This window comes from Psammomys obesus, unplaced genomic scaffold, assembly GCF_907164565.1.
Source record: "Psammomys obesus unplaced genomic scaffold, mPsaObe1.curated_primary_1811, whole genome shotgun sequence".
NCBI lineage: Eukaryota > Metazoa > Chordata > Mammalia > Rodentia > Muridae > Psammomys > Psammomys obesus.
Window position 1 is genome coordinate 221,250 of NW_026585691.1, and position 27,023 is coordinate 248,272.

The window sequence follows — 27,023 nt, forward strand, 5'->3', positions numbered from 1 at the left end:
CACCCACGGGCAGGAAGTAGCATATCCTTTGTGAGGTACAGGCCTTGGACTGGGCTACAAGAGGGCCCTGGGGCGTGCATCAGCCAAGTATTATTCTAGAAGTAGGAGAGGCAGCCACCTCAAGGAGGCTTTCTGGAGGAGATGCCCAAGAGCCAAGGAACAACACTCATGCTAGGAAAAAGCTGCTGCAGAAAAAGTAGTACTCAAGCTCTTAGAATTATGAGTGTTGTGTGTGTGCATGTGTGTATGGACACATGCATGTATGTACGTTCATGCATATGAGTGTGAACATGCATGTGTGCGCAAGAACATGATATAGGTGTGCAAATATCTGTGTCTGCATGCATACATGTGTGCATGGTGTGCTGTGTGTGTCTGGATATGCACGTGCATTTGTGCACTTTCGATGAAGAGATGTTCATTTGTTTGTACATTGAAGAAGTCCTTGGCAGCAGCTGCGGGATCAGCCAGAAGATTCTCCCTTCTGTGCAGCACAAGGATGTACCGTGGGCCACTGGAAGTTTTTCTCAGGGTCCTCCACCCAGCCCCGTGTCCCTTCTCAAGGGGACCTATCTCAGAAGCAGGGACAGAAAAGCAGTTCACACAAAGAGACAGGCAAGGGACTCCTACCCCCCAGCCAGTCTCCAGGGACATAGCTCACTGGGACGCATCCTCTGTTGCCATGGAGACCTGGCTAATAGTCTCTGAATTCACTCAGGCCTGGAGCACAATTAGACAAGATGGATTTTTGAATCGTGGCATAATGAGACCCGGATGTCCGGAAGGCATATGGCAGTCTCCCAGGGGAGGGCTGAGCTGAAGAGGGCACACTGTTGTCACCAGCCACACAGGGCACCAGGGCCTGAGTCTCCAGGACTGGAGAACCAGGAACTGGGAAGCACTTCTCCTTTTGAGTTGTTCTAGAGCAGCCATGCCTCAGCTTAGGCAAGAAGGGAGTGAAGAATAAGGCCCCTATTTATTGTAGCTACTTCCCTTCCTGGGATAGGCCGGAGGCTGTATTCTGTGCCCTCGAGAATGTCAGTCAGCGTGCCTGATGCAGCTGAAGCTATGCTGTACACAGGGCATATGTGCTTACTTCCATGAGGAAGTGTAGGCACATCAGGCAATATTCTCCAATTCAGTGGGTGGAGACCATTTTGGGGTTTGCCTGCTCTGTGGAGGTGCTTTTTGAATGAGTCGTAAAAGACGAGACCGTAGAAAGACGGTCAGACTGAGTTTGAGGCCGGCGAGCAGAACAGGAGGTATGCAATGGCTAGAGACAGAAGGCACCAATGTGCAGGTGAGCAGTTTGGGCAGAAGGATGCTGCAGGCATCCTTCACTACTTCCTCTTCTCTTCTCCAGCCAGGCCCTCCTGGGGGACATACAGTACACTGTCCTGACTTCAGTCCCCGCCAGCTTCTCTGGAAGGAAATCACAATTTCAGATCCCAGAGCCCCTCATGAGAATGATTCCTTGGGCCTTAAAAGCTCCTCTTGGGCCTTACTCATCTCCACACAGACCTGTTTGCTTCCCCCTGGAGCACCCAGCAATGAGCCCAGCAGAGGGGAGAGAGGAATAAGAACAGAAATGTCAGCTCTGGTCAAATGGGAGGATTAGGCCCATAATGAAGGGGGTGGAGTTGTGTGGCGAACTCCAGAACAGGAAGTGCCCCAGTCACCAGGTGCCCACCTCTCTAGGGCACTAGCCTGTTGGTTTCGGGAGGGTTGGACTTTGTAGAGCGTCGCCTCCTGGGCCACGCAGTATCAGGGGAGTAGCTGGTATGCCACGCCTGCAGCCCTCCAGCCCTCATGCCTTCCACCTGACCAGCTTGACTTGGTGCATGGCCCAGCATAATGGCTTTGAAACTGGCCAGCTGCCTCCGAGCCGAGAGCCACGAATCACATTGTGCCAACTGGGAGTGGGAAACAGAGCTGGGGACAGACCCACAGCTGCACTTTTGCCTGAACCCTCTTCTTTTGGCACTGGTTTACCACATCACCCTGGTGGCACCTCTGAGCTCCTCAGCAACAGGAGGGTTTGTTTGTCAGGGCTTTCCCCTTTCTTTCCTTTTGTGATGGGAGGAGAGCAGCAACCAGGAAACGTTATCTCTAAAAGCAGGGTTTTTGGGAGAGGCAGACAGTCCAGATCCACCCCGGCATGCTGGGTGAACCTGGCTGTGTCACCTCTACGAGCCTCAGTGCCCCTCCACGGACAGGCACAGCGCCCAGACTTCGCACAGGATGCTGGGAGCCGCAGGCTGGGGGCTCCACGTAGACTAGGGCAGGGTGGAAAATGAAGAAACCCAGAGCTCTCACTCCACCCCGGCTCTCCTAACAGACTTCAGTCTCAGAATCTTTACCACCTGAGTCCCTAACCCAGGCCAGCCCAGAAAAGCTGTGCCCCAAAGCCAGGGAAGCAGCAAGCCATTTCCTCCTGTCTCTTCTCCTCCATGGAGAAGTCTGTGACTTAATTGCTCTTTGCTTTTACTCAATTTGAACCAATCAGAGCTCTAATTCCCCACAGGGAGGGAGGGAGAAAAGGAGGAAAGGAGGGAATGAGAGAGAGATGCTTCATCTCAAAAATACTAATGAGCGCAAGCTGAGAGACAAATGAAGGCTACCCCAAGGATGTCCTGAGCTGTACTGAGTGCAGCTGGCAGAGCAGGAACACACGTTCCAGTCTGAAGAATGCTCGTGAGAGGAGAGGTGGCAGGCGAGGCTACTGGCTGGCTCCGTGGGCCATAGGTCAGCAGTCCGGGCAAGGGATGCAGGGATCCCTCCGCAGTGATGCCAGGCTCCCAGATGTCTGTGGGATGCCCTGCATGCTACTTGGTAGTGTTCTTAGTCCCACTCAGTCCCCAAAGTTCACGCAGCTCTTGATCGCGTCTCTTTTCACAGCTCTCTGCCCTGGCGCAGACCCTCATAGCTCACCATGGGTGCGGGTCTCAGGCCTTCCAACCTTATCTGCCTCCCCACAGCTCTCAGTCAGTCAGTAGCCAAAGGCAGAGCACATCCCCCTCAGCCTCCCTCCTGACCCATGCTTCTGGTACTGCCCCCGGGGCCATGTTGTGTCTATGACAGGCAGGCTCTTCCCAGCCTTCCAGCTGGCCACTCTCCGCCTGAGTCTTCAGAATTCTCATGCTCCACCCTTCTCTCTCTTCCACTCTTAGGGAGGCGACTCATCACTCCAGCTCTCGCCTGGCTGTGTATTTCCTAATGTCATTTACTTCCAACGGATGGATGTTTACTTGTGCTCTGAGCAGCCTCCCCACCCTCCTGGGCCTGTCCTAAGGGCAGGGACCTTTTCTGTTTTGATCACAGAGTAGATGTGTCCCATTTTCTAGAACATTTGCTGGTCCAACACACCCTCAGAAACACGGCAGACTCCACTGGACTGCTCGATCTCATCTTTTTCCTTTCCCACTATGGAATGACGCGCAGCTGGACAGGCCACTGCCTCCCACCTGTTACTTTCAGCCTTCCACCTCCCCAGCCACAGGGCTCTTCCTTATATTCTTGTTCAGGAATGTGCCTCCCCTCTCGCAGGGCCTGAGCAGGCTTCCTGGGTCCCCTCTGTCCTCGGGGTTCTCATTCACATGCCTCCTCGTGTTTGTTAGCTTGCCCACGGCCCAAACAGAGCTCTACTTCCTTAGAGCTGGTCAGATCTGTTTCCTCCTTCCCCACTGAGCCAGAGTGATGGCTGGCATACAGCAGGAGCTTACTGGGTGCAGGCTTGTGTAGAGCCTTGATTGCGCCAAGAAAGCTAACTGTGATTAACCATACCAGGTATGAAATCCACCCTGGGAGCAGTGGGCCAGTCATGGGGATGAGACTGGAATTTCAGCCCAGGAAGGTCCCTGGGACACCTCGGGCGGTGCCCCAGGGCAGACAGAGGACCATCTAAGCCCCTCTTGTGAGTGGCAGTTGAGCTGACCCTGCTGTACAGGTTGGCATGGAGCCCAGGCTTTCACAACTGAAGATTTGTCCATCCCACTATTGGGAGGAGTTGCTACCTTACTCCCTGGTGCCTGCAACTCCCGGAAGATGTAAACCTGATACTGAATCTCCTTCCTGGGAGGAAATCCTGCCAGCATTCTCTGGGACAAGGGACACTGAGGCCTAGCTAAAGGAGGAAGGGGCCCTTTGTCCCAGCCACTGAGGCAGGAAGGTGCCTGTATCAAGTGGGCACTTGACCGCAGAGGCTCGTCTGGACTGTGGATTTCCTGGTCAGCTATTTCTCTGGCTTTAAACCTTGCATATGGTACCTTGGCGCAGCACAACAAATCTTCCATATGCCTGGCCACACCAGAATCCTTCTGACTCTGTAAACACTCTCAAGGAGCAGATTAATAACTCCTTCCTTTCAAAATTGGAAAGAAAGACCCCGAGAGGTTAAGTATGCTGTCCATAGTCACCCAGCAAAATGGAGGCAGAGCTCAGAACAGAAAGAAGGCAGGCTGAGAGTGCAGTTAGTGTTTGAAGTCACAAGGAGAGGCCCTCTGGAGCCTGGATGAAGTCAGGAAGGAGGACAGGACGCTCTGGGCTCTTCAGAATTCTCACTCCTCCTTCCAAATGCTCTGGCCTCGGCTGGCTTAAAACCCAGACCAATCGCACTTTTGCTCACCAAGACACCGGAAGCTGCTGTTCCCTGTGGCTTCTGCCCTAGAGGATGTGTTCAATAAACACAGCTACTTTCTCATCTTCCGTAAACATTTCAGGCAACACAAATAGACAGACCTGCTTTTGATCTGCTGCTGCTAACTCAGAAACAGGGTGTCTCTCCCACGCAGAATTCCCACCCCCAGCACTGCAGAGCCCCCAGGGCAGAGGGGACAGGGGGTGGCAGGAAACCACCCTTCCTTCTGAGGCTGCTCAAAGGGGCAGAGCCTTTGAGCTGTGAGCTGGAGTCCAGAGTTCTGTCCCTTCAGAAGCACTCCTCCCCACTGCCCACCCAGGAGGACGTAGCTGTGTCTGCTATTCCTGGGGACACTTCAGTCACTGCTGCCCAAGACCACAGTGCAGGGACTCCAGGTTCCCCAAAGAAAAGTACCACCCACAGGAGAATCTCAGAGCCTGCAAGAGCAGGCCCTCCCTGGAACCCTGAGCTATGTGGAAAGTCAAGCTCCCCAAGAACAACCTCCACCAGCCCCCTTTGTTTGTATATTCCAATGTTTTGGGGACACATTATTCTTGGATCTGGAATATCCAGTGGCTTCTGTTGCCAATGTGAGTTCTGATTTTCAGATGGCTGTTTCGCGTGCTGCTATCCCGCCCCATCTTATATCCCAACCATAGGACTCTCTGCTCCACACTTTCTGGAAGCCTAGAGCCTCCTTTTTATCCTCCCTGTCCACCAGCTCAGAAGTGAGACTGTCATCTTCTGCAAGCCTTCCTTGATCGCCATCCTATAGTGCTTTGCCCCTCTCCCCTCCTCCCTGTATCTCTTAGCCGACGCCATCCAGGAACCACTCACTCCTATGGCATTCCTCTTGGTCTCATCGTCCCCAGAAGGGCCAGAGCTCGAGCTGGCTGTTCCAGGAAGGGTCTCGAGGAAACACACTGCCCCCAGGGCAGCTCCCTGACATCCTCAGTCCTCTCACTAATAACAAACACAGGGACAACCAACTACTGACTGTTTGCAAAGCCTGGAACAACTCTGAGACGGTCACAGAAGAACAGAGAATCAAGTAACACCCAGGATGCAGGTCACAAGCCGGGTCCCAGGCACAGGAGGTCAGACCTGGCCAGGGGGGGCCAGCTGGGGCTGCACCTCCATGGTCTCAGTGCAGACCCCAGGCTAGCCCCACCTCCATACTGGGCTGTCTGGAACAGAGCAGCATCCTGGAGTGGGTGGGTCTCTGAGAGCCAGGGAGCATCTTTCCTCTGTCCATGCTTTTACATATATGTAAAACATGTAGCATGCCCTAGTGCACCAAGCTGAGGTGTGCAGAGTGCTCACTCATGTGACCACGATCACTCCAGAAGGTTCTTGGTAACACCTCACACTCCCAGGTCCCACTGAAAATTCCATAGAACCCATCAGAGAAGAGCTCTGTTGCTGGATGAAGGAGGCAGCAGGGCACAGCCAGGCCATCCCGGGCGGGGGAGATCCCCTCCCCAGGTGTCATGGGCACCAGGGTACCTAAAATGCAGCAATAATCCTAGTGCCTGAGAGAGATGAAGGCCTTTTCTCAGGCCACAGGGCAGGTGGTCGACAGGACTCTGCCTCTCTGCCTGAGGTCCTCCCAGAATGAGAAAGGATGAGAGGGAGGGGGTGCAGGCTTCAGTCTCAGGAAGGAGAGGTGGGGAGGCAAAGGCCACAGTGGAACAACAGCAGGGCTCAAGTCGCTCCTGAGTGGTGCGCCAAGTGATATTATCCTGAGACAGCTGAGGAAACTGAGTCTTAGAGGGGGGAACCAACCCAAGGTCATGCAGGAAGTGAGGGCAGGATTCAGGTAGGGGCCTCTGGGTCCCACACAGCTCCATCACTGTGCTCTGGCTATGTCTTCCTGGAAGAAACCAGGCCTTTGTAAAAGGAACTTTTATTCGCCTGCCTCAGTTGTTGACTGGGAGAATTAACCTGGGCCTAGTCCTGGAAGCTTCTAGCCTCTGTACAACCTAACCTAGGCCTAGAATGTCTTCACCCTCTGAGACTTACTGCTTAATAGGCTCACCTTCCCTTGTTCTTTCTGAGCTCATAGCTGGCTGGTTCAACTCAGCCGATCGGGATCAAACTCCTCTCCCAGCTGACTTATTCAATCTGCCTTTTCTCTTGGCCTCTGATTTGCAATGCTTGGCCTCAAACTAACACAAGAAATCTGCTCTAATCTGCTGGTTCCTTCTCATTCTCTGGCTCATTGAGTCTTCACCTGAGTTCTCTCTCTGCAACCTGTTTATTATTGTCCTGGTGAAACTACTCCCCTTCATTGCCCCTTAAGTAGCTTCCCTTTCCTCTCTCTTCTAGCGAGAGTTGGGTGTATCCTATTCTGTCAAATCTTTCTCTCATTTGTCACTGTTTCTGCCACTCAATTAGGCAACACTTCCAAATTTGGGTGCTTCCTTCTACAAACTAACTTTTCCTTCATTGTTTGGGAGTAAAAACATGTACCACTACACCTGGACCTAAGCGTTTCTTTACCTGAATTCACTCTATACCAGGCTGGCCTTCAACTCAGATCTGCTGTCGCTGTCTCCTGGATTAAAGGTATGTTTGTATTCCAGCCAGATCGCACAGACATAGGCCTTTGGATGTGATCTCTTGCCAGAGCAGCCACGTTGTGAGTTAAAATTCCTCTACGGGACTTACCCACTTCCCCTGCACGCGCCGTCCTAAAGTCTAGGACAAAGGGCAGGGCAGAGTCATGGAGTGGCCTGCTTGGAGCTATCCTTAGGAAACAGGGCAGGTGCTGGCAGTGTCTGCTTATTTTCTGTCTCCAGGGAGACAGATGGAGGTAGGCCCTCCAAACCTACAAACAGGGTCACAGCTTACTTCTCTGAAACTCTGTGAGGCTCAGCATCCAGAGTCCTGTGGCTCCTCCCCACCTCTCTACCACAACTCAACCTCCCTGCTTATCCTCCCAGCAGTTCCCAGCTCTTGTCTGGCCCACAGTGAGCCTCCCATACTGTTCCCCCCCCATCTGAAATGGCTTCCTTGCCCCTCACCTGTCCTCACCTGAGCATCCTTGAAGACAGAGCCAGTCTTCTTCCTCCAGATTCTGTCCTACCTACCTTCTCAGTCCACTCCCAGGAGCACTGTATTTCTGAGTGGGTATCTCTGTCACTGTCCTCTGAGTCCCACCTGGCACCCTCTTCCCCAGAACCCCTGCATCCATGTGTTCTTCTGAGTGGCCTGGTCTACAGAGACCCAACCCTGTATGTAACCCCGGGGCAGGCAGGAGCCTAGCTCACAAGGCTTTGAAAGTATGTTCGGAGTGACTCCAAGGCCTCTCTGTCTGCACAGGGGAATGGGTAGGAAGGAGGCCAGTGCAGAGCTGGCTGGAGGAGCTGACTTTGCCCTTTTCTTCAGAACTGCTCAATCATGGACACTTGAGCTCACTTTTCCTCCAAGAACCTCTCCTGACTTTTCAGCCAGGCCCAGATAGTGACAACTGCTGAAAGGTTACCCCTTCAAGGGACTTACAACATCTAATGGTCTAAAGGGGCCTGGGGATGTAGCTCAGCTGAGAGAATGCCAGCCCAGAAGGAACAATGCTCTGGGGTTGATCCCAGCCCTGCATTTAAACAATACCAACAAAATAAAGACAGCCTGATGGTGCACACCTACAACCCCAGCACTAGGGAGGCGAAGGCAGGAGGATTAGGAGTTCAAGGTTATCCCAGGGATAAGTAGTAAACTCAAGGCTAATCTGGGCTACATGAAACTCTATCTTAAAACAACAACAAAAACTAACGGTCTGAAAGGGGCTGGACTCTGAAAGGCTTGAAAAGGCATGTGAGGAAAAGAACGGCTGGGGTTTCACCCACTATCTACCATCCACAGCTCTGCGGTGGTCAGCAAAGCTTCCGTAGATGCCCAGGGCTATGCAGACAGCATGCTAGGGCCAATTCCCCCTTTAGCCTTCCCTGCTATGAGAGCCAGGGTGTTCATAGCTCTGTGCACTGTCCTGGAGACTCAGTTTCCCCAACTGAAAGATGTGGGTCACAGCAGAGTTTTGGGGGGTGCATGAGATAGCAGCCATGTAGTACACAATAGAGGGGCAGGCCTTTGAGAATCCTTCCTCCCACTCTTTAGTTAAAGCCAAGGCCTACACAGTCCAGGCTCCAGCAAGATAGTCTTCCCTGGCCCTGTGGGGGTAGCTTTGTTTACTGATCTCGAGTGCCCATTCCTTCCCCTCCCCCATCTTCTCTTTCTCTCACTCAAGCCAGAGTTTCAGCCATAACTTGGCTGAGACTCTCCTCAGGCTGGTGATAGGGGCTGGCCAGAGGAAAGCTCTTAGCAACCCAGCCTCCCAAGCCAGGGCCTCAATGATAAAAGGAGGGAGGGCTGGCCAGGGCTCAGTGTGCCAGGAAGAGGCTTCCAATAGGGTCTGCAGAGGCCACAGTGGCAGCCTGGCAGACCTCCACAATCCCAGCAGATGGAGAAGAGCTCAGAGGCTGTTCCTCCTATCTCTGCCACCTCAGAACCAGGCCTCACAACACGGCACTCTTGGCTGGTCCCCTGGGGAACCAACCCTCTCCACTCAGGGGCCCCCTCCAATTCGGGCTGAGTTCTATAAAAGTCTTCTCAAGATTCTGGAACTTTCCACCCTCAACCTTTAGATCAGTCCTTGAACTATTAGTATCAGGCAAGTACAAGAAGCTGAGAAACCCTTGCTCAACTTCAACTCACAAACTTGGGGGACAGGGACCCTCCTCCTCAGGGCCTCTCAGCCAGAACTTCTGGGCCTCTATTTGTTCCTTGGGGGCAGGGTGCAACCGTATACCTCTTGAGTGCCCCTGGCTCCTGCAGGCCCTGAGTCTCTGACGGTGAGAACTGAGCCCTTGCAACACCAGCTTGGGTACCATGGGATCCAGAGATCCTCAGACACCCTTGCTAAAGTGCATGGCCCTTGAAGAGATGTCATGGGAGGAGTAAGCTTGGAGCCTCAGCAGGTTTAAGTCAAGGAGCCAGAGGGCCTACTCAGAAATCATCAGTATGTGGCTGGGGTTGTCGTCTAGTGAGTAGGGTACTTGCCTAGCAACCACAAAGACTTGGGTTCAATTCCCAGTGCTGTGGAGGCCAGGAGTGGGAGGAGATACCTATAACCCTGACACTCAGAAGGTGGAAGCAAAAGAATCAATAGTTCAAAGTCATCCCTAGCTACCAAGCAGGTTTGAGATTAACCCTGAAACCATGTCTTAAAAAAAGAATCAGTAGCACTCATACCACATGTGTTGGATCTACTGGCTGGGACGCTGGAGTCTGGGTATCCCAGGGCTCCAAAGACAGGAATTAATGTGCCCTAGGATCCTGAAAGGAAGGGTTAGCTCAGGCCCCAAAGGAACCTCAATCCATAATAGCTTAGGTCTGTTCCCAGAAACCATTGTAACTATGATAAGACGGTAGACACAGGGTCTTTAGAAGACAGATGGGTGACAACAAAGTTATCAGGTGACCCTTTGACTCTGCAGAGACTGTCTTCCCCAGAAGCCCAACTCTCACTGGGGATTTCTGCAAAGGGGCCTTTCATGTGGTCAGCCGAGCAAGATGGACAGAACACTCAGGAGCGGGGGTCCTTTCGTCCCCCTTTCTTCCAATAGCTTTCCATGTCCTGGCAGTTCCACCAGCTCCTGGATCCCTGGAGCTCCTGGAGTTCAGAATGGAAAATCAAGGCATGTAAGTGCTGCTGGGGCCCCCAGCTAGCAAGGCTATTCCTTCTCAGGAACCCCAAGGCAAAGCAGGCCAGCACCCCGGGGTCAGGGTGCACCCACGGCAAGGGCCCTGCTCATCTGATGGTGACCAGCAGTGACTGACAGCCAGGATGGTCCCCTTCCGTGGGCGCTCAGCTGCCCAGGAATGAGACACAGCATCAAGCTTTCAGGGCTTTATCTGGTTAATTCTTAAAATTAAAGCAGCATACCAGTGTGTGTGTGTGTGTGTATGTGTGTATGGTGTGTGTGTGGTGTGTGTGGTGTGTGTGTGTGTGTGGTGTGTGTGTGTGGGGTGTGTGTGTGGTGTGCATGTGTGTGTGTGGTGTGTGTGTGTGTGTGGTGTGTGTGTGTGGTGTGTGTGTGGTGTGTGTGTGTGTGTGTGTGTGTGTGTGGTGTGTGTGTGTGTATGTGTATATGGTGTGTGTGTGGTGTGTGTGGTGTGTGGTGTGTGTGTGTGTGTGTGTGTGTGTGTGTGTGTGTGTGTGTTTAGGCCAGAGGGCGATAATGTCAGGTGTCTTCCTCATTTGCTCTTTACCTTCTTTTTTGAGATGGCCTCTCACCAAACCTGAAACTCAGTTAGCCTAGACTGGTGGGCAGTCTCCAGCTCCTGTTCCTGTCTGTCCAGCCCTGGGATTTTAGCCTGTGTAGCCATGCCTGGCTTTTTACTTGGGTGCTGGGGGTCCCGACTCAAGCCCTCATTCTTATGCAGACACTTCACTGATGGAGCCATCTCTCCACAGACCAGAGCACAGTGGTTTTACAGGCACATTGTGTGTCCCAAGCATATTGCAACAGCACCAATCGACCAAACAGCGAGAAAGAACAGCACTTCCTGACTATGCCGAGCAGCAGCAGGGGCTGTTTGGAAGCGCTCCCTTTCGCCCACAGATTATGAATCAGTTCTGGTCAGGACTGCACTAGGGGAGCAAGGACCTCTTTTTTGAGTGAGAGTGCCTAGCTCTGCAGACGGCGAGATACTGGAGTGGGGGGAAAACAACACAACAGATCATCTTCTCCTATGACATCTACAAAGCACCCAGTGTCCATGTTTCAGCAAGAGTAGTTACTGTAAGAAAACAGAACACAGGGATTCAGAGATGCTCAGGGCCTATATATATATATATATATATATATATATATATCCTAAAGATATATATATATCTAGATCCATATATCCTAAGCATTTTGGAGGTATTAGCTACCTGTCTTACTGTGTCTGCTCTCTGTGAGTCCCTGGAGAATAGGAATCTACACCCAGTGAAAAGGCTGAGAGCTGCTCCCCCAGTCACTAGCACTTACAAGCAAATGGAAGGGACAAACAGGACCATTCCTAACTCTCAACTGTTGCCATGGGGATCCTCATCTTTTTGCCTTTGTCTCTGTGTGGCCCGAGGACCTGGGCTGTGAGCCTTTATCCTCACAGACCCCAGTGCCTTTGAGCTTGTGGCATGCGTGCCGTGTTTGGCTCAAGCCTGTGGCATGTGTGCCATGCTTGTTCAGCTCCTGCCTTCTTGATGCTCCAGCCGTGCAGGTCCCCAACTGGAGAGCACTGGCCTTCAAACACCTGAATATAGTTCCCTATAGGACTATTTTAAAGTTCAAGGCCTAATCTAGATAATAAGAAAAGTTGAAAGAATACAAATTGTCATGGCTGAGCTCCTCAGAGTTGGAAGTTAGGGATCTCTCTGCCAGAGCCAACTTGCCTTTTCCAGAGCTCATCTGGAAACAAATGACCTCACTCTGCAGCCTGGGGCCAGAGTGACCACTGCCCTCCCTGACATTAGGAAAGCTCTGAAACAGAGCCAGGGTGACTGACCATGCCATGTCCACCTCCCTTAGCGAGGTTGGGGCTGCTGTCCCATTGTTGACTCTTGGGCCAAGGGAGGAAAAGAAGCCATGGTTAGAAGGCCCATATCTGGGTCAGCCTCCGCTCTGCCTGCCTGCACTGCCTTCTGAGTGTCACTTGGCTTTTGAGTGACGGATTCTTCATCCGTAAAGTGGTGACAAGAAGAGCATCCTGCAGTGCGACATTCTGAGCCTTAAATGAGAAGGCAGCCACACTCCACTCTCCTCCCCGTGATGCACAGGCGAAGTCACGAAGGACATCAGCATTCACCTCCAGACATTACCCACCTCGACCTCCCACTGTGCCTCTCACCCACCCTGGGTTGTTTCAGCTGCTACCTCCTCTTCATCCTTCTTAACACAGCTCAAGTCACTTCCTGACCCTTTAGGGGTCAGCCCCTACTGGAAGCATTGAGGCAGAATGGAGGCTGGCCCAGGCCCCCGAAGCTGGCAGATGTCTGGTAAGTGCTTCCCAGGGACAGGCTCCCGCAGAGTTAGTGATAATCTGTGAATGTGTTCCTGTTATCAAGCCCCACTACTAGATGGGGAAGAAGCACGTTCAAAGAGAGTGGGTAGTTTTCCCAAGAACACAGAGCAAATGAATAAGAGAGACTATCTATCTGACCTCAAAACCCGCCTTCTCCAATGCCATTGCTGCTGCTCTTCACCAGAAACTCTGGAAGCGAAGGCTGCGTCTGGACCACAGTCTTCCATCCTCTGTTAGGGGAACAGAGGAGGGGAAGCTGCAGATGTCACTCACTGTTATGGCTGGGCATGGCAGCATTGCCTAAGCAGCCTCGAGTCAGACCCCATGTGCTGGACAAGATGCTCCCTGTCCTTGGAACAGACGATACACTCACCTCCCAGTTCTGCACTGTACACGCGTTCACATGTGCCCAGGGTACACGCTTAGTAGTAGCAATGTGATAGCGGTTATGTTGAAGGATGGGGATTATGAAGAGACTAGAAAGCCGAGCTTCCAAGTCAGACTCTGGGCCTGCATCCACCTCTGACCCACATCAGCTCTGTGACTAGGGTGTGGTGACCTCTCCACCCTCAAGGCTCTGTTTACTCATCTTTAAACTGGGGACTCTCCTGGGTGCAGACAGCCTAAGGATTCAAGGCTGTGGCTCATGCAAACACTTTGTAAACCGAGTCCCCCAAAACCTGCACAGCCCCCAGTGTTTCTTTAATTAATTAGAAGGAAGGACCCAGCCAGAAACTGATTACAAAGTCCCTCCAGGGGCCTCTGCAGGGGTGAGAGAGAGAAGGAAGGAATAGTAGCTCTCCCCTCCCCCACTCCTTCATGCCCCCAAGCAGCTGGTGCCACTCCAGACCCACAAAGGGAGGCTCATTCTAAACAGTTCCTTCTCATGTGGCAGCCACTGGCTTTGCATCTGCCCTGCCCTGGCAAGGCCTGCCTTCCCTGTGCCAGCTGCTCCCAGCTGCCCAGGCTGCTCTGGAGATGGGGCCTGGGTCCCCAGAGGCCTCCTAGTAATATCAGGGCAGTCAATGTAGCTACTCAATGTAGCTACTCTACAGAAAGGGGAAGGGGCAGGGCTGGGCACACAGGGACTCCACACATTCCCTCATCTTCTGGATAGCCTATCTGCTCTGTGTGCCAGGCAGATGCAAATCAGTCACTGGCTGCTCTGGTGCCAGGAGCCGAGACTCTGCTGGCATTGGGGGCCTACAGCGGTGCTGGCTGGGGCTGTGTCTGCTCCAGTTTGCCGGGCCTGCCCAAAAGCAGTGGAAAAACTCACTCCATCCCTGAGTCTCCAGGCCTGATGCTGCCAGGCCAGGGTCCTGCCAGCAGCTGTGCTTCTAACTTGCAGTGCAGCCAGGTCTGCACTGGCTTCACAGTTCTTCCCAGACGATTCTAAGAGTGGCCACAGGTGCCTATGGGGTGAGGTCTCCCATTAGAGAACACAGGGGCACAGGGCCTCTGGGACTAGTAAAAAAAAAAAAAAAAAAAAAGGACTAATGCCTTTTCTAGAGAATGAGTTTTACTACCTTGTGGCAGAGATGGAAAGGAAGACAGAAGGAAAGAAGCAAGAAAAGGAAGAAAGGAAAGAAGGGGGAAGGAGGGAAGAATGAAGGAGCTTGCATCTATTGAGTGCTTACAGCATGCAGGCAGGACTGACTGCTCCTGATTGCCACCCACACAGCCTTGAGATCCAACTTGGGACTCTGTCTCATCCCTTCCATCTGCTCCTCTGAGGTTCTGGAGGGCAGGGACTGTGGGTCATGTATTCCATGTCCCTGGGAACTAGCCATGGCTTGGTCCAGGTAGGTGTTCTGAGGATAAGGGCTGAGTGAAGCTGAATGGCTGAGCCACACACCTTGTACCGGACACCTGGAAGCAGGACAAGAGGCAAGAGGAGGCAGGAGGGGTTGTGGGATGGAGAGATGGGTCTGCTCTGGCACTTGAGGGCATTACACCAGGCTTGTGACCTGTAGCCTACCTCCTTCCCAGTCAGGGGCACACACACACACACACACTGGATGAGGAGATGGCCCAGCAGAGGGGGAGTCCAGATCCCAGCAGCACAGACAGAGAATGCTGAGAGTGGAGGGTTACTAGAATCAGGCTGAACACTACCACTCAGGCTTCCTGAGGTCCCTTTGAAGACCAGCTTTCAGCCCTCCAGCCCCAGGCTGGCCAATGGCTAGAGCAGGTCACGACCTCTGCTCCCAGAATCTTGGATCCCTCATTTTTCAAAGAAAAGCGTAAGATGTTTGCCGGTGCTAACACTCTGCTCTCCCTCTGCTGGTGGCCCCACAGATCAGGAAGCATCTGATCTTCGCCAAACACTGTTTCCTGGGCAGGGCAATGCCATCCTTGGTCCCTTCACTTTCAGCGGCAACCAAGGGCTGATGCTGTGATTAAGGCAGGAGGGAGAAGGCTGGCCTACAAAGAAGGGCATAGGTGTGGTGACAATGTTCCCCTTTCCTAGAGTCACTGTTCAGACGGGAGGTGGCTGTTGTTGAGGGTGGCCTCTACTCACATGCTCACCCCTAGGTCCTGCTCATGTACAGCTGGCCCCTGTCACTCAGGGTACAGAGTGATCTCCAAGTTAGCCACAGGGCCTAAAAAGCTCAACCTTCCTAAAGCTGCAGTCCTTTAATACAGTTCCTCAGGTTGCGGTGACCCCCGACCATAAAATTCTTTGTGTTGCTACTTCACAAGCATAGTTTTGCTACTCTTAGGAATCACAATGTAAACATCTGATAAGCAACCCCAAAGGGGCAGACACCACCGGTTGAGAACCACTGCTTTAACTCTTCACAGCACACAGGAGGCTGGGCAAAGCCAGCCAGGATAAGGGACCTCTTCTTAGGCCCACAAGCCGTACCTCTGGTCATAGCTCAACCAGGAGCCAGGCAGAGACCCGCATAATGCCTCCACACAGTCCACAGGCTTCCTTTCCACCCATGAACTTGCACTCTGCACACAGTCCTGATACCTTTTCTGCTCTGCTCTTCTATCTGACTGCAGCTCAGATGTTGCGAGGTTCGGGGAGCAATGCCAGCACAGCACGTCTCAGGGACTGGACCTCGACAGAACACTAGGAAGGGAAGGCACGAGAACTGAGCGTGAATGTGGTCTGGGCTCTCCTTAGAGGGCTAGTGTCACAGGGGCAAAAGCAGCGGTGCGGCTGTGACCGGGTGTCTGCTGGCTGGGAAGCTGCTCCTGCTCCCATAAGAAAGATGTCCCAACATGCCACTAGGCCAGAAGGTCACACCGTGGCTGTGTCACTAGTGGTACTTAAGGCAGAGGCCCCTCCACAGCTTCCTAGGCTTTTGGTACAGTGGCTCCACATGGGCAAGGAGAAACACCGAGTAGAAAGTGGGAAACTGAGGCTCAGCTCCAGTGAGGAAGTGCCACTGATAGTCTAGCAACTTCCTGCCTGTGTTTGTCCTCTCTCCTCTGCCAAGTCCTTCTGAGAGCTCAGAGCCTGTGATCCAGGCTATCACAGGGGACGGGCAGGACGTCATGACTCTTCACCTGGAGCAAGATGACCAGGGGATCATTGCCAGTTACTCTCTCTTATAGTGATCCCTCCTCCCACATTCTTTGTTGGCATCTCCTTTTTAATCTGTGAGTAACTGCACTGCCTCCAGGTGGCAAACAGTCCCAAGTATACCTTATCAGGGCAGAAGACATGGCCTATTGGAACCAGCTCCTGCCTGAAGCCTGAGGACGAAACAACCGGTCCAAGATCATATCCCCAGTTAGTGGCCAGTCTAGGACTAGAGGCCATGTATTCTCCTCTCGGGGCAACAGAAAAGCCTGTTCACAGCAGGGCCTTCCTGTGCCTTACAGGAATGGGGTTGTGCTGTACAGGGCTGGTGCAGAGAGAGGACAGGGTTAACATGGGGATTTTATTTAATCCTCTGATCTGGCTTAAGCTGAAGCCACATTGGTTTGAGCAAAGAGACAAGAAAGACAGAAGGGTTTGTTGGGGGCTGGGCGGGGAGGTGTCGAGTGTTAGAGCATAATCCTTGTGTACCTAAAGGCAAGATCTGACGGTGGGCTAGCAGGTCCCACTTCATGAACCCCCTGTCCCATTCCTTCCAGAGTCCAGGCCTCCAGGTAGCGTCCCTGTGCCATGGAAGTCCATGGTCGAGACTGCAGAGCAATGGGAAGGTCTCCAGTTGGAGACTTTGACAGACTTGAGGGTAAAACCTCATCCTCCCATAACCATGACCTTAGGTGAGTCACGGCACTTCTCTGAGCCTTGGCTTCTTCCTCAGTTAAATAGAGTTTTACATTCAAGGGAAAAAAGTTGTCTGAACCTGTGTCTGCAGCCGGGAGAGGTTGCCGGCACCTCGGTGTGATGATGCCAGCCTTAGTGCCTCTTCGCCTTACCTGGAGTTACTCCGGCCCCCTCCAGCCAGCAGGTGTGACATTTACAACCTCAGTAATAGTTCCTCAGCCTAACGACATCAGCGTTCAGCTAAAGCACTAAGCACCCTGCCACTTGAGACAGCCAGCCTGACAGAAGAGGCACCCTAAGCCCAGGCAGAGGCTCCCCAGCTCTCCAGCGCACATTCTGATAACGCCCCCAAGTCCCAGAACTGAGAGCGACAAGGTCTGAAGTGGAGTCCGAGCCGGAGTGAGCCTGTCACTGGGGCGCCGAGCCGATCAGAAGATTCTAGAAAGGACACCGCAGCCTTTCCCAGCTGGCTCTGACCACAGCGGGTTGCCTGTCCTGCTTGCTTTCCACCTCCCCAGATGCGAGAGCCAGCTGAGCAGCTGGGAAAGGTGGAGTCTGGCCTGAGGTGTGTGGATGGCTAAATCGAGGGCCACGGCCAAGCCCGCTGCCAGGATGTGAGGTCTGGACTCCGACAGAGCCTGGAAGAGTACAGTTCATAGCCTTCACTGCCCCCCCCCCCGGCCCATCTTATCTCTGTCCCAAAGCAGGCCTAGCCCTCCCCAGTAGAGGCTCAGGTCAGCCTTAGCCTGGGCTCATCCCACTGCCTCAACGGGATTTCCTCTTAACTCCATCCTTTCTGAGGCAGGGAAGATAGTCCAAAAAGTTCTTCAACAAACCTGAGCTCCTGTGACCAGCCCAAGAACCTCCTCCAATCTGGGGTCTGCCAGGACGCCCTCCCCCCCCCTCCCGCTTCTTCCCTGCCACGCTCCTGCCCACCCCACCCAGATGCAGTAGAATGTTCCCTGTCTCTGGCGGCTACTCATGGATCTGGGCAGCACCTCCACGGGGGAGCTTGGGAACGGGGCCGGGCTTCTGGGGTACACAGCAGAGGCGGGCAGGTGGGGTGTAGCTTCCCTTGTGAGCCCGACCAGGTTTGGCCGGCCCGTCCCTGCATCATCAGCGTGGGGCCCCTCAGTCCTCTCGGCTGACACCGGGGACAGCCAGAGCACCCGCCAGCCCGAAGCAGCTCTCCAGGGGTTAAAACTGCAGCATCTTCCACAAGGATTAAAAAATGCAGCCCCGGGGCGCGCAGGGATGTGGTCCACACGGTCCAGAACAGCTGCAAAGGAGCATCCCCTCCCGGCATCCCGCAGTCCCCCGGGGGCCGAGCGACTCCTAGGAGCCGGAGCGCGCGCGCTCAAGATCCCTTCCTGCGCCCCTCAGCCCCGGCCCGGGGGGCTGCCGCGGACTCCCAGAGCGGCGACGATCTGCGCTGCTTACCTTTGTGACAGTCATGCAGAAAGCGGGCAGCGGGGCCGGGCGCGGGCGGCAGCGAGAGGCTGGGCCGGGCTGGGGAGCGTGCGCTCGAGAGGCCGCTGGCTGATGTCAGCCACGGCCGAGCATCTATAATAGATGAGGCCGCCGCGCCGCAGGAAGGCGAGGCAGGAAGAAAGGCGGGCGGCGGGCCGCGAGGGGGGCGGGGAGGACCGACCGGGGACTCGCTACAAAGAAGAGGCGGAGGCAGAGGCGGGAGCCTAGTCCCGGCGCCTGGCGGTCCCCAGGCCCGCGCGTCCAGGCGCTGCCGCTTCAGGCTCCTGGCACCTGCAGCCGGGGCCGTGGGCGGGGACCCGGCCTTCGGTGCCGCGTTGGCTCTGGGCGCTGGTGAAGTCACACGCTGGACGGGCGCGGCGCGCCCGGAGAAGCCTTCCCCAGGTCCGGTCGCCCCCTGGAGGTTCTCAAAGTCCACCCGCTATGGGTCCCACAGCTGCCACACCAGTCCAGGGTGGTCAGGAGGGCTCCTGGAAGCACTCCTTTGCATCTAAGTCCTCAGAGATGAGCTCGCCCAAGGCCAGCGTGGTCCATGTTACATTGGAAGAGACAGGACAGGGGAGGAAAGTGACTTGGACAGGGGCATAGGGCCCAGTTGGCTTGCTAGACTCTGCTTGGTGGGAAGCTTCTTCGAAGCCTTTCTTTGTAGACCCTGCGTTGTATAGTCATAGGGACACACAGGGATCTCTCTACAGGAGAGATAGGACTGACCCTCCTCAAGAGCGTCCACATCACTGTTTGGGGAGATGACAGGTGCCGGTGTTCTGTGTGAACCATGGCCAGGTCACCTGCACCTGTAGCAGGTACAGGTATTTGAAGTACAATTGCCTGAATGTGGCCACCAAGTACCTAGACAGAACCGGTTTGAGCTGCAGCCACAGAGGATGGAGGAACGAGGGAGGTACTTGGGGTGAGGGAGTGAGGCACCTCACTCCCTTCTCGGGCTCTGAACTGTGCCACCTGCTCTCAGAATTTCTTCGCTGCACTACACTGGAACAGCCAGACCCAGACCACATCTGAGCACCTGCTGTGGAGGAAAGTGCAGGGGAACAGGGAGGTGGGACGCTTGCCCCGCCCCCTCCTGGCTCTCCTCTACACCAGTACTACAATCCCAAGTGACAACATCTGGGAAGCGCATTGCTATAGATCCCAATGTTGCTATTTACAGGTTTCGGTTTTGGTTTCAGTTTTGGCAGCCCTAAGAGTAGGCAGATTTGGGAGGGATAACTTGGGATGGCAGTGACAGCCAGGACTTGAGTCTGTGAGCTGCAGGGTTCCTCCACAGCTTGCTGCCATCTTTGGACCTCTTATGCATTTTGGGAGGCACACAAACACCTGTCAGTCTCCTGGGGCCTTGAAGCAACTCACTAGGTCTCTAGGGAGAGAGCAGATGTAGCCTCAGGCCTCAGGCTTTGGCTCTGTGCCCTACCCCTCCTAGGTGTAGTCATGTGAGACCTCAAGTCTTCCGTGGCCCAGGACGCCCACCTGATTCTCTGCACCTGTCCAGCTGTACCGCATTTCTGGAGCCCCACCGTTACCTGACACTCCAACCACAGATCTGTACACTGGTACACTTAGTTCAGAGTGTCTGAGTTTGTTTTTTTTTTTTTTTTTCCCATGTGTTGCATAGAAGGGAGCTAGCTGGCCTCCAGGTATGATTTCTCTTCCTCTATCATCCTGTCTCGATAGTAACAAAAATAAAGGCAAAGAATTTTGAGAAGGATACCCATTGTTGACTTCTGGCCATGACACACATGTACACACACACACACACACACACACACACATACACACACACACACACACTCAAAGACCGGGTGTATCTCAGTGACCGAATGCTTGCCTAGTATGCATAAGGCTCCAGCAAATACTTAATGTCGCCAAGAACAAGTCACGGATGGTATAGAGGAGCTGGGGAGATTGGCTTAGTCAGTAGGTTGCCATTTGAGCAATGAGGCCTGAGTTCATATCCCCAGCACATGCTAGTACTCCTTGTGTGGGGCCGGGGAAGATAAAAAGACCTCTAGAGTGTGCAGACAAGCCCATCTAGCTGAACAATGAGCTCTGGGCTCAGTGAGAGACCCTGTCTCAATAACAGCAAAAATAAATGTCCCAAGAATTTTGGTTTCTTTGAAAAACACAGAAATAATTATGGGAATATGTTTTTGTTTTAATCCCAGGTTAAGATGAAGCTGCTTCAGATCGTCCACAGCAGCTGACTATGATTTGCTTCGTGCTTTAGCAGGATCGTGATTTTGCCAGCTGCAGATAGTTTCTGGGACTATGTGACACTTGGTAATCTGGGGTCTTGCAGAGGGAATACAAATGCTATGGACCTGAGAGGCAGATTGGTTGGTGTGGGCTGAGGTTTGTTAAGTAGTCATAAGCAAAAAAGAAACAACTAGAAAAAATTAGATATCCTGAAAACAAAGATCAAACTTGCCCCAAGAGACTCGACGTTCATAACTATCCAATGATAATGTTGCCCCCTTTCCCCTCTATGTTTTTTCTCTCCTGTTTAGTGTTAGTGAAAGGATAGAAAGGATAGAGAAGGGTGGAAGGAAAGATCGGTTACAGTAAAGGCAGAGAATGATCAGGAACCCAGTGTTGACTCTGGCCACCATAAACATGTGCACATATACATACATACACAAAGATAGAGTGCACCATAGCTCCAGGTTCAATTACCAGCAACACACACACACACACACACACACACACACACACACACGTGCGCTAGCTACAATTCAAACAAAATTGTTCTGCTAACAGAAGAAATGTAGACTAGACCCATAAAAACATTTTCCATCAGCCAATTGACCACTATCAGAAGGATTTGGATTTCATGTTGGAACAGTAGTCTTGAGTAGGTGACCCTTAAGACAGGAGGATGGATTCATGCCAGGCTACTCCAGCCCTATGACCCTACTAGAAAGCATTGATGGGCCAGCCAAGAACACCAGCAACCAACACCCATCACCCATCTCACTTCTCATCCTAGATTGTCATCCTCAGCTACCCAGCATGCCTCTTGGCACCTTCTCCACTGTCGGCTGTTGTTGTGGGCTCTGGGAATAAGACGAATACTTAATGTCATCTTGAGCCAAATGTAATTGGGAACATCAATCTGCCATCCCCAGGACCCACGTGACAGGCTAAAAAGACAGAGAGGAGACAGTGGATCCCTCGCATGCTGCTGGCTCACTTCTCCTCTCACATCTTCATCTCTGCAGACAGAAAGGGAATCTGGATAAGCAGAATGCCCCAGCAAGAAGCCCAGTTGTCTGTTGCCATGAGTAGGATCAGCCTGAAGGAGGGTCTCAGAGCTGTGAGCATCCCTGGTGCACTGTCAGTACCTCCAGGCCTGTGCTCCAGACAGTGCCTATCTTGGTTTGGTCCACTTGGAGCCAAGCTTGAGAACACACAAGTGGAGTCAGGGGGTTCAACTGGAAAGAGACCCCAGGAGTGGAAGAGGAGATACATTTGCCCCCAAAGTTGGCAAAATGTGTTTTCAAGGGCACTGCTGGGGCCTGTTGGAGCAGGCTGCACAGTCACCTGGCTGCTGCTGATCATGGAGGGCAGAGGGCTCAGCTACACTCTTTTCCTCAGTGCCATGCTTTGGGGCAGGGAGCCCAGGACCTTCCATTTTAGGGCATGTCCTAGACAGAAGTGGGGGAGTCGCTAGCTCTTACTCCGTAGCTGTATTCACGTAGCTCCAGGCTGAGCTCTGTGGATCATGCAGTGAACTACATGTAAAATCAAACAGGCTGAAGGCTACAAATCCTGAGGTAAGGAGGAGTTCCCGCCATCAGCTACAGTGTCTTTCAGAGGCTTTCCCATACTCTCTCCTCAACCTCCAGTGCCTTTCTCCCTTGCTCTTAGCACAACAAAACTTGTATTCATCCTCCAAAGCCCAGCTCAAATGGCCTCTCTAGGCAGATCTCCTGATGCTCCCCGAGTCACACTGTTATAACTTCTGTTTTCTTGTCTCTTTTTATGAGCTATGACTACCCTGCCCCCTTCTCTCTCCAGACAGACACCTCGGGGATTCTGGGTAGCTTCCAGCTATCTCTTAGAAGGCTTTCCTGGGCATCGTTAACACCTGCTCCACAAGCCATCTGACTTCTGTATGTAGCAAGGCGTCAGGTCCTCTAGACACGAGGCCATTTGGGTAGAAAGGGAGGAAGACTTATTCCCAGCCAGCAGGAGGCTCCAGTTTCCTAAGAAGACTCACTGAAGTAGGCATCCCCTGGGTACTAAAGACAGAAACTGTCCTACAGCAGGAGCCAGAGAGAGAGAGAGAGAGAGAGAGAGACAGAGAGAGAGAGAGATGGGGGCGGGAGATGGAGTGAAGGAGCCAGAGAGACAGAGACCATCCCCTGGTCCCCACCTCCAACAGGCCATCTTCTAGCTGCCCTTGGCTGCTCAGCCTTCCAGCTCTGGCAGTGTTGCTGGCCCCATGGCAGCAGCCCAGCCTCCCCTGCCCCCATCTTCCCTCAGCTCAGCACTTTTCTTCTTCACTGGGCTTTGGCTGCTTGCCTCCGGTGCTCACCATCTGTCCTCTAGCTAGGGGTTCCTGCGCTTCTGCTCAAACACATGGAGCTGCCTTTTGTAAACATTTTCAGAGGTTCCTCAGGCTGAGGAACAGTCCTCGGGACCTGCTTCTGCCCTTTGTTCCTGTAGGTCTACTGTCTCGCATAACCCTTGGTGCTGTTTCTTCATCCTTTCCTCCATCTCTGCCTCCTCCAGGAAGTCCTCTCAGTGCATCCAAGGAGGTTTCAATCCCCAGCCTCAATGCTACTCTGATCCCACTCTGTGTGCTTGATTAGGATTTCACTTTTCCTCTCTCTATCTCTTTGCCTTTGTCTCTCATCTCTTTGTGTATCTCTGTGCTTCTCTCTCTCTCTCTCTTTCTCGTGTGTGTGTATGTGTGTGTGTGTGTGTGTGTGTGTGTATGTGTGTGTTTCACTTTCTGTGAAATGAATGAGTGAGCGACAGGACTGCAGGGCTGGTCTTCTGCCTGGCAAGGCCTGGACAGGGCAGCTGCTTTGCTCCGTCAGCTGCTGCTCACTACTTCCTGTTTATGATTCCCAGGGCTGCATTTTTCCATCTCCATCTCTTTGTCTTGCAGCCTTTCCCTGGGCACCTTGCAGTTCAGACACTCTTCTTTCTGTGGTTTTAATCTCTCCACATCCTGTGCCTTTCTCACTGGGAGTCCTACCTGCTGCTGACCTCTTGCCATGGACCCTCTCTCCCTTGCTCTCCTTCCAGCCCCACCTCCAGCGCTGTGCCTGCCCATCTCAGCTCTGTACCTTGTCCCTCTCATGCCTGCGTCAGCTCTGTCACCCTGTGACTGTGGCTCCATCTTCCTCATCTGCAGGTGCCTGCAGAGGCCAGAGGTGACAGGCCTCCTGGAGCTGAAGGTACAGCAGATTGTGAGCCACGCAGTGTGGGTGCTAGGAACTAAAGTGGAGACCTGGAAAGAGGAGGGCAGATGCTTAGCCACTGAGCCACCCCTCTGGCCCCCGGCTCCTCATCTTTGTCTCACTTTAGGCTTTCCCTCATTCTCCTCAGCTTTTCTCTACTGCTGTCATATGGACACTCATCGTACTGACTTGGGTGGGCAGGATTTAGGCAAGCAGGACCTTCCTTCCTCTCCATCTTCCTTCACCCTCATCTTCAGGGTGAAAAGTGATGGGCCACCTGACAGTATGCAGGCCTGGAGCCTAGACAGGGCTACCTCCACTGAGCTGCAGGCTCTTGGTCCCTGACCGTGTCTGTAAGGTTGAGACTGTCTGTATGTGTGTGTGTGGGGGGGGGGGCTCTGCTCTCATGTACACTCATGTATGAGACTGGGTAGTTGGGGTCCTCCCAGACCTTTGTTCTCCAAGGCTGTCCCTGGGGCCCCAGTAGTAAACAAGCTTGGTCAGTGTGGGAAAACAGATGGCTGGCCTGGAGGGCTCCTCCACAGCACTGTGTAGGCAGTTTCCAAAATCCTGCTTCCTGTTTACAGAGTACAGTGGTGAAAAGCCTGGATCCAGAGGCCTGGGTTCAAATTCTGCCTGCCCGCATCTCAGTTGCGTGGTGTGGGTAGCTAAACCTCTCACACTTCACGCTCCTATCTGGCACAATGGTCTCGGTCTTAGAAATCTCCTACCTGGGGTCAGTGAGCTGGCTCAGCAAGTAAAGGTGCCCACTGCTAAGAATGAGTGCTAAGAGCTCACTTCCCAGAACCCACATTGTAGAAGGAGAGGCGTGACTCCAGTGAGTTGTCCTCCAGCACCTCTCTACTTGTATGCTGTGGCACGCACATACTCCACAGGAAGGAAGGAAGGAAGGAAGGAAGGAAGGAAGGAAGGAAGGAAGGAAGGAAGGAAGGAAGGAAATGTGAAAGGACTAAACACCTCTGAGAGAAAGCGGAGGGCTCTGGAGCCACCCCTTACAGCTGCTATACACTGCAAGGCAGCAGGGTGCCCCTGTTAGGCACTCCTGGAGTGAGGGTAGAAAAGACGACTATTGCCACCTCCATGTCTTAGAAAATAAAATGGAGGCAGTGTGGCCACCTGGCTTGCCTAGGCCCACAGCATCTGCAGCAGGCTCAGGGTCAAGGCACGGCTCCAGTTTGGCCGTGCATCGCACGCCTACCTTTGGCAGGTGACCTGTTTAGCAGGACGGAATCTCATCTTGGCGACATCCACTGCTCCAGAGCTCTGCTCCCTGTAGACACAGAACTCAACTTGCAGGGTCCATTAAGGATCAAGGACAAAGGGGGAAGGGAACCAGGGCTCCAGTTCCAGGTCTATGAGCATAGGGCTTACAAAACGCCCACAGCCACCCAGACTCAGTTTCTGTCCACAGACTGGGATTCAGAAACCTGCATACATCTTAACTGGTGAGGGGGAAGGGAGCTGAACAGCTTCCACAGCGCAGCCTATGGGATAAACTGAAAACCAACAGGAGACAATGACAGATTCATTATCACGCATGAGGTGTCTTGGGAGCCTGAGGGCTCAGATCCCCTCCTCAGTGGCAGAGGGAGGCGGCTCCCGTGTAATGGCATCCATCTGTGTCATTACGTTTTGAGACAGGGTCTTTCAAACCCAGAGCTCAGGAGTTTGTCTAGACTGGCTGGCAGGGGACCCCCTGGGACTCGCCTGTCTCTACCTTTCCCAGCTCTGGGGTTACAGGCACGTGCACCCAGCTCTTTATGTGAGTGCGCAGGATGCAAACGCAGGTCCTCATGCTTCTGCAGCAAGCGCCCCACCACCTGACCCATCCCCTGCCACGGCTAGATTTTTTTTTTTTTTCAAAAGGACAGTTTCTCTCAATGTCCCCGATGACCACTATAAAACATGCACAAGGAATGTACTCAGGGTGGAATATTCAGTAGAGTCTCTTGACGCTGGCCACTCCCACCCTCTGCAGCTGCCGCTCCCAGGAGTACTGTTCCAGAGGGCTCAGCAGAGAGCCTCTCGTCACAATGGGCCACTCTTACTGTGCCCTGGATGTCAGCAGTGCTCATCAGAGGGAAAGGCCTGCTGCCCTGACAGTCACCAGCAAGCACCAGCAAGCCGGGGTGGAAACTGGGGTGCAAAGCAGATTCCCAGCCTATGGCACCTTTGGGACTCAAACATTGGCACTGCCTGGAATGCTCTCTGAGGATGAGCACCATCCCAGAACTGGTTAGAAATGCAGATTCCCAATCCCCACCCCCAGGACTGCGGATCAGAAACTCCTGAGGAGTGGAGGAGGCTCCAGGGCCTTCCTCAGACTGCAGAGCACTGTGAGTGCCCTATCAGATAAGGCTGTGTGATGTCATGTCACCCTGCCTCCCGAGTCACACAGATGGACTCTAGTCTGGACTTCAGTACCTGAGCTGGAGGCTTTTATAGCCGTGCTCTGAAGACAAGGGGCCCACAAGGATGACAGAGAACAGAGGTAAGGTGACGTGATGGATAGAATGCTGAGAGGGACAGGAGCTTTGACAGTTGCTCCCTCTTGCCCTTAAGATGCCCTCAGTGATGGGAAGAGCAGGCACCCTGATTGCCTCATGGGAGAGGCCTCCTCTATTTGGAGAGCAAGAATGTGGCCTCAGAGACCAGGAGGAAGACACCGAGTTCCACATGTAGGCCAGAAGCCCCTCCCCAGATGTCTCCTCTTCTAGAACAGCATCTCTAGGTCTGCTCCCTCTGGTCCCCTGAGCCTGGCCCAGTAGTGAGCATTCTTCTCCCTGTCCTGGAGGAGGGACTCTCTTTTAAAGAGAGCCCCTTTCCTCCACCCAGCAGCACTGTCTGCCCTCTCCCACCACTGAGCTCCTCAGACTTGGCACCTCCTCAAGATGACGTGCCAAGCTTGACAACCTGAGTTCCAACTCCAGAATACACATGGCAGGAGAGAAGAGAGTCTCAGGTGTCTTCTGACCTCATCATGTATGTGTGCACACCTGCGCACACACAACAGGTAAATAGCAAAACGCTTTTGAAGTGCAGATTTTTTGCAAGGGCCAAGAACCATCGGCTCCTGTTGAGGTCCGGAAATCACCTCTCTGGGTTTTATTGTCAACATGCCTTTCCTGATTAGCTTTTTATCCCCACTGGA

At 53.3% G+C, this 27,023-nt stretch overlaps 1 protein-coding gene across 1 annotated transcript in view; it reads right to left on the reverse strand.

Annotated features, from left to right (window-relative positions):
* The window catches only part of Coro2b (coronin 2B), a 105,062-nt gene extending 86,328 nt beyond the window's left edge, over positions 1–18,734 (reverse strand). The window contains exon 1 of the mRNA XM_055597051.1: positions 18,378–18,734. Coding sequence (XP_055453026.1) covers positions 18,378–18,392 — 15 coding nt within the window. The 5' untranslated portion in view covers positions 18,393–18,734. The remainder of the gene's footprint in view (positions 1–18,377) is intronic.
* Between the last annotated feature and the right edge of the window lie 8,289 nt (positions 18,735–27,023).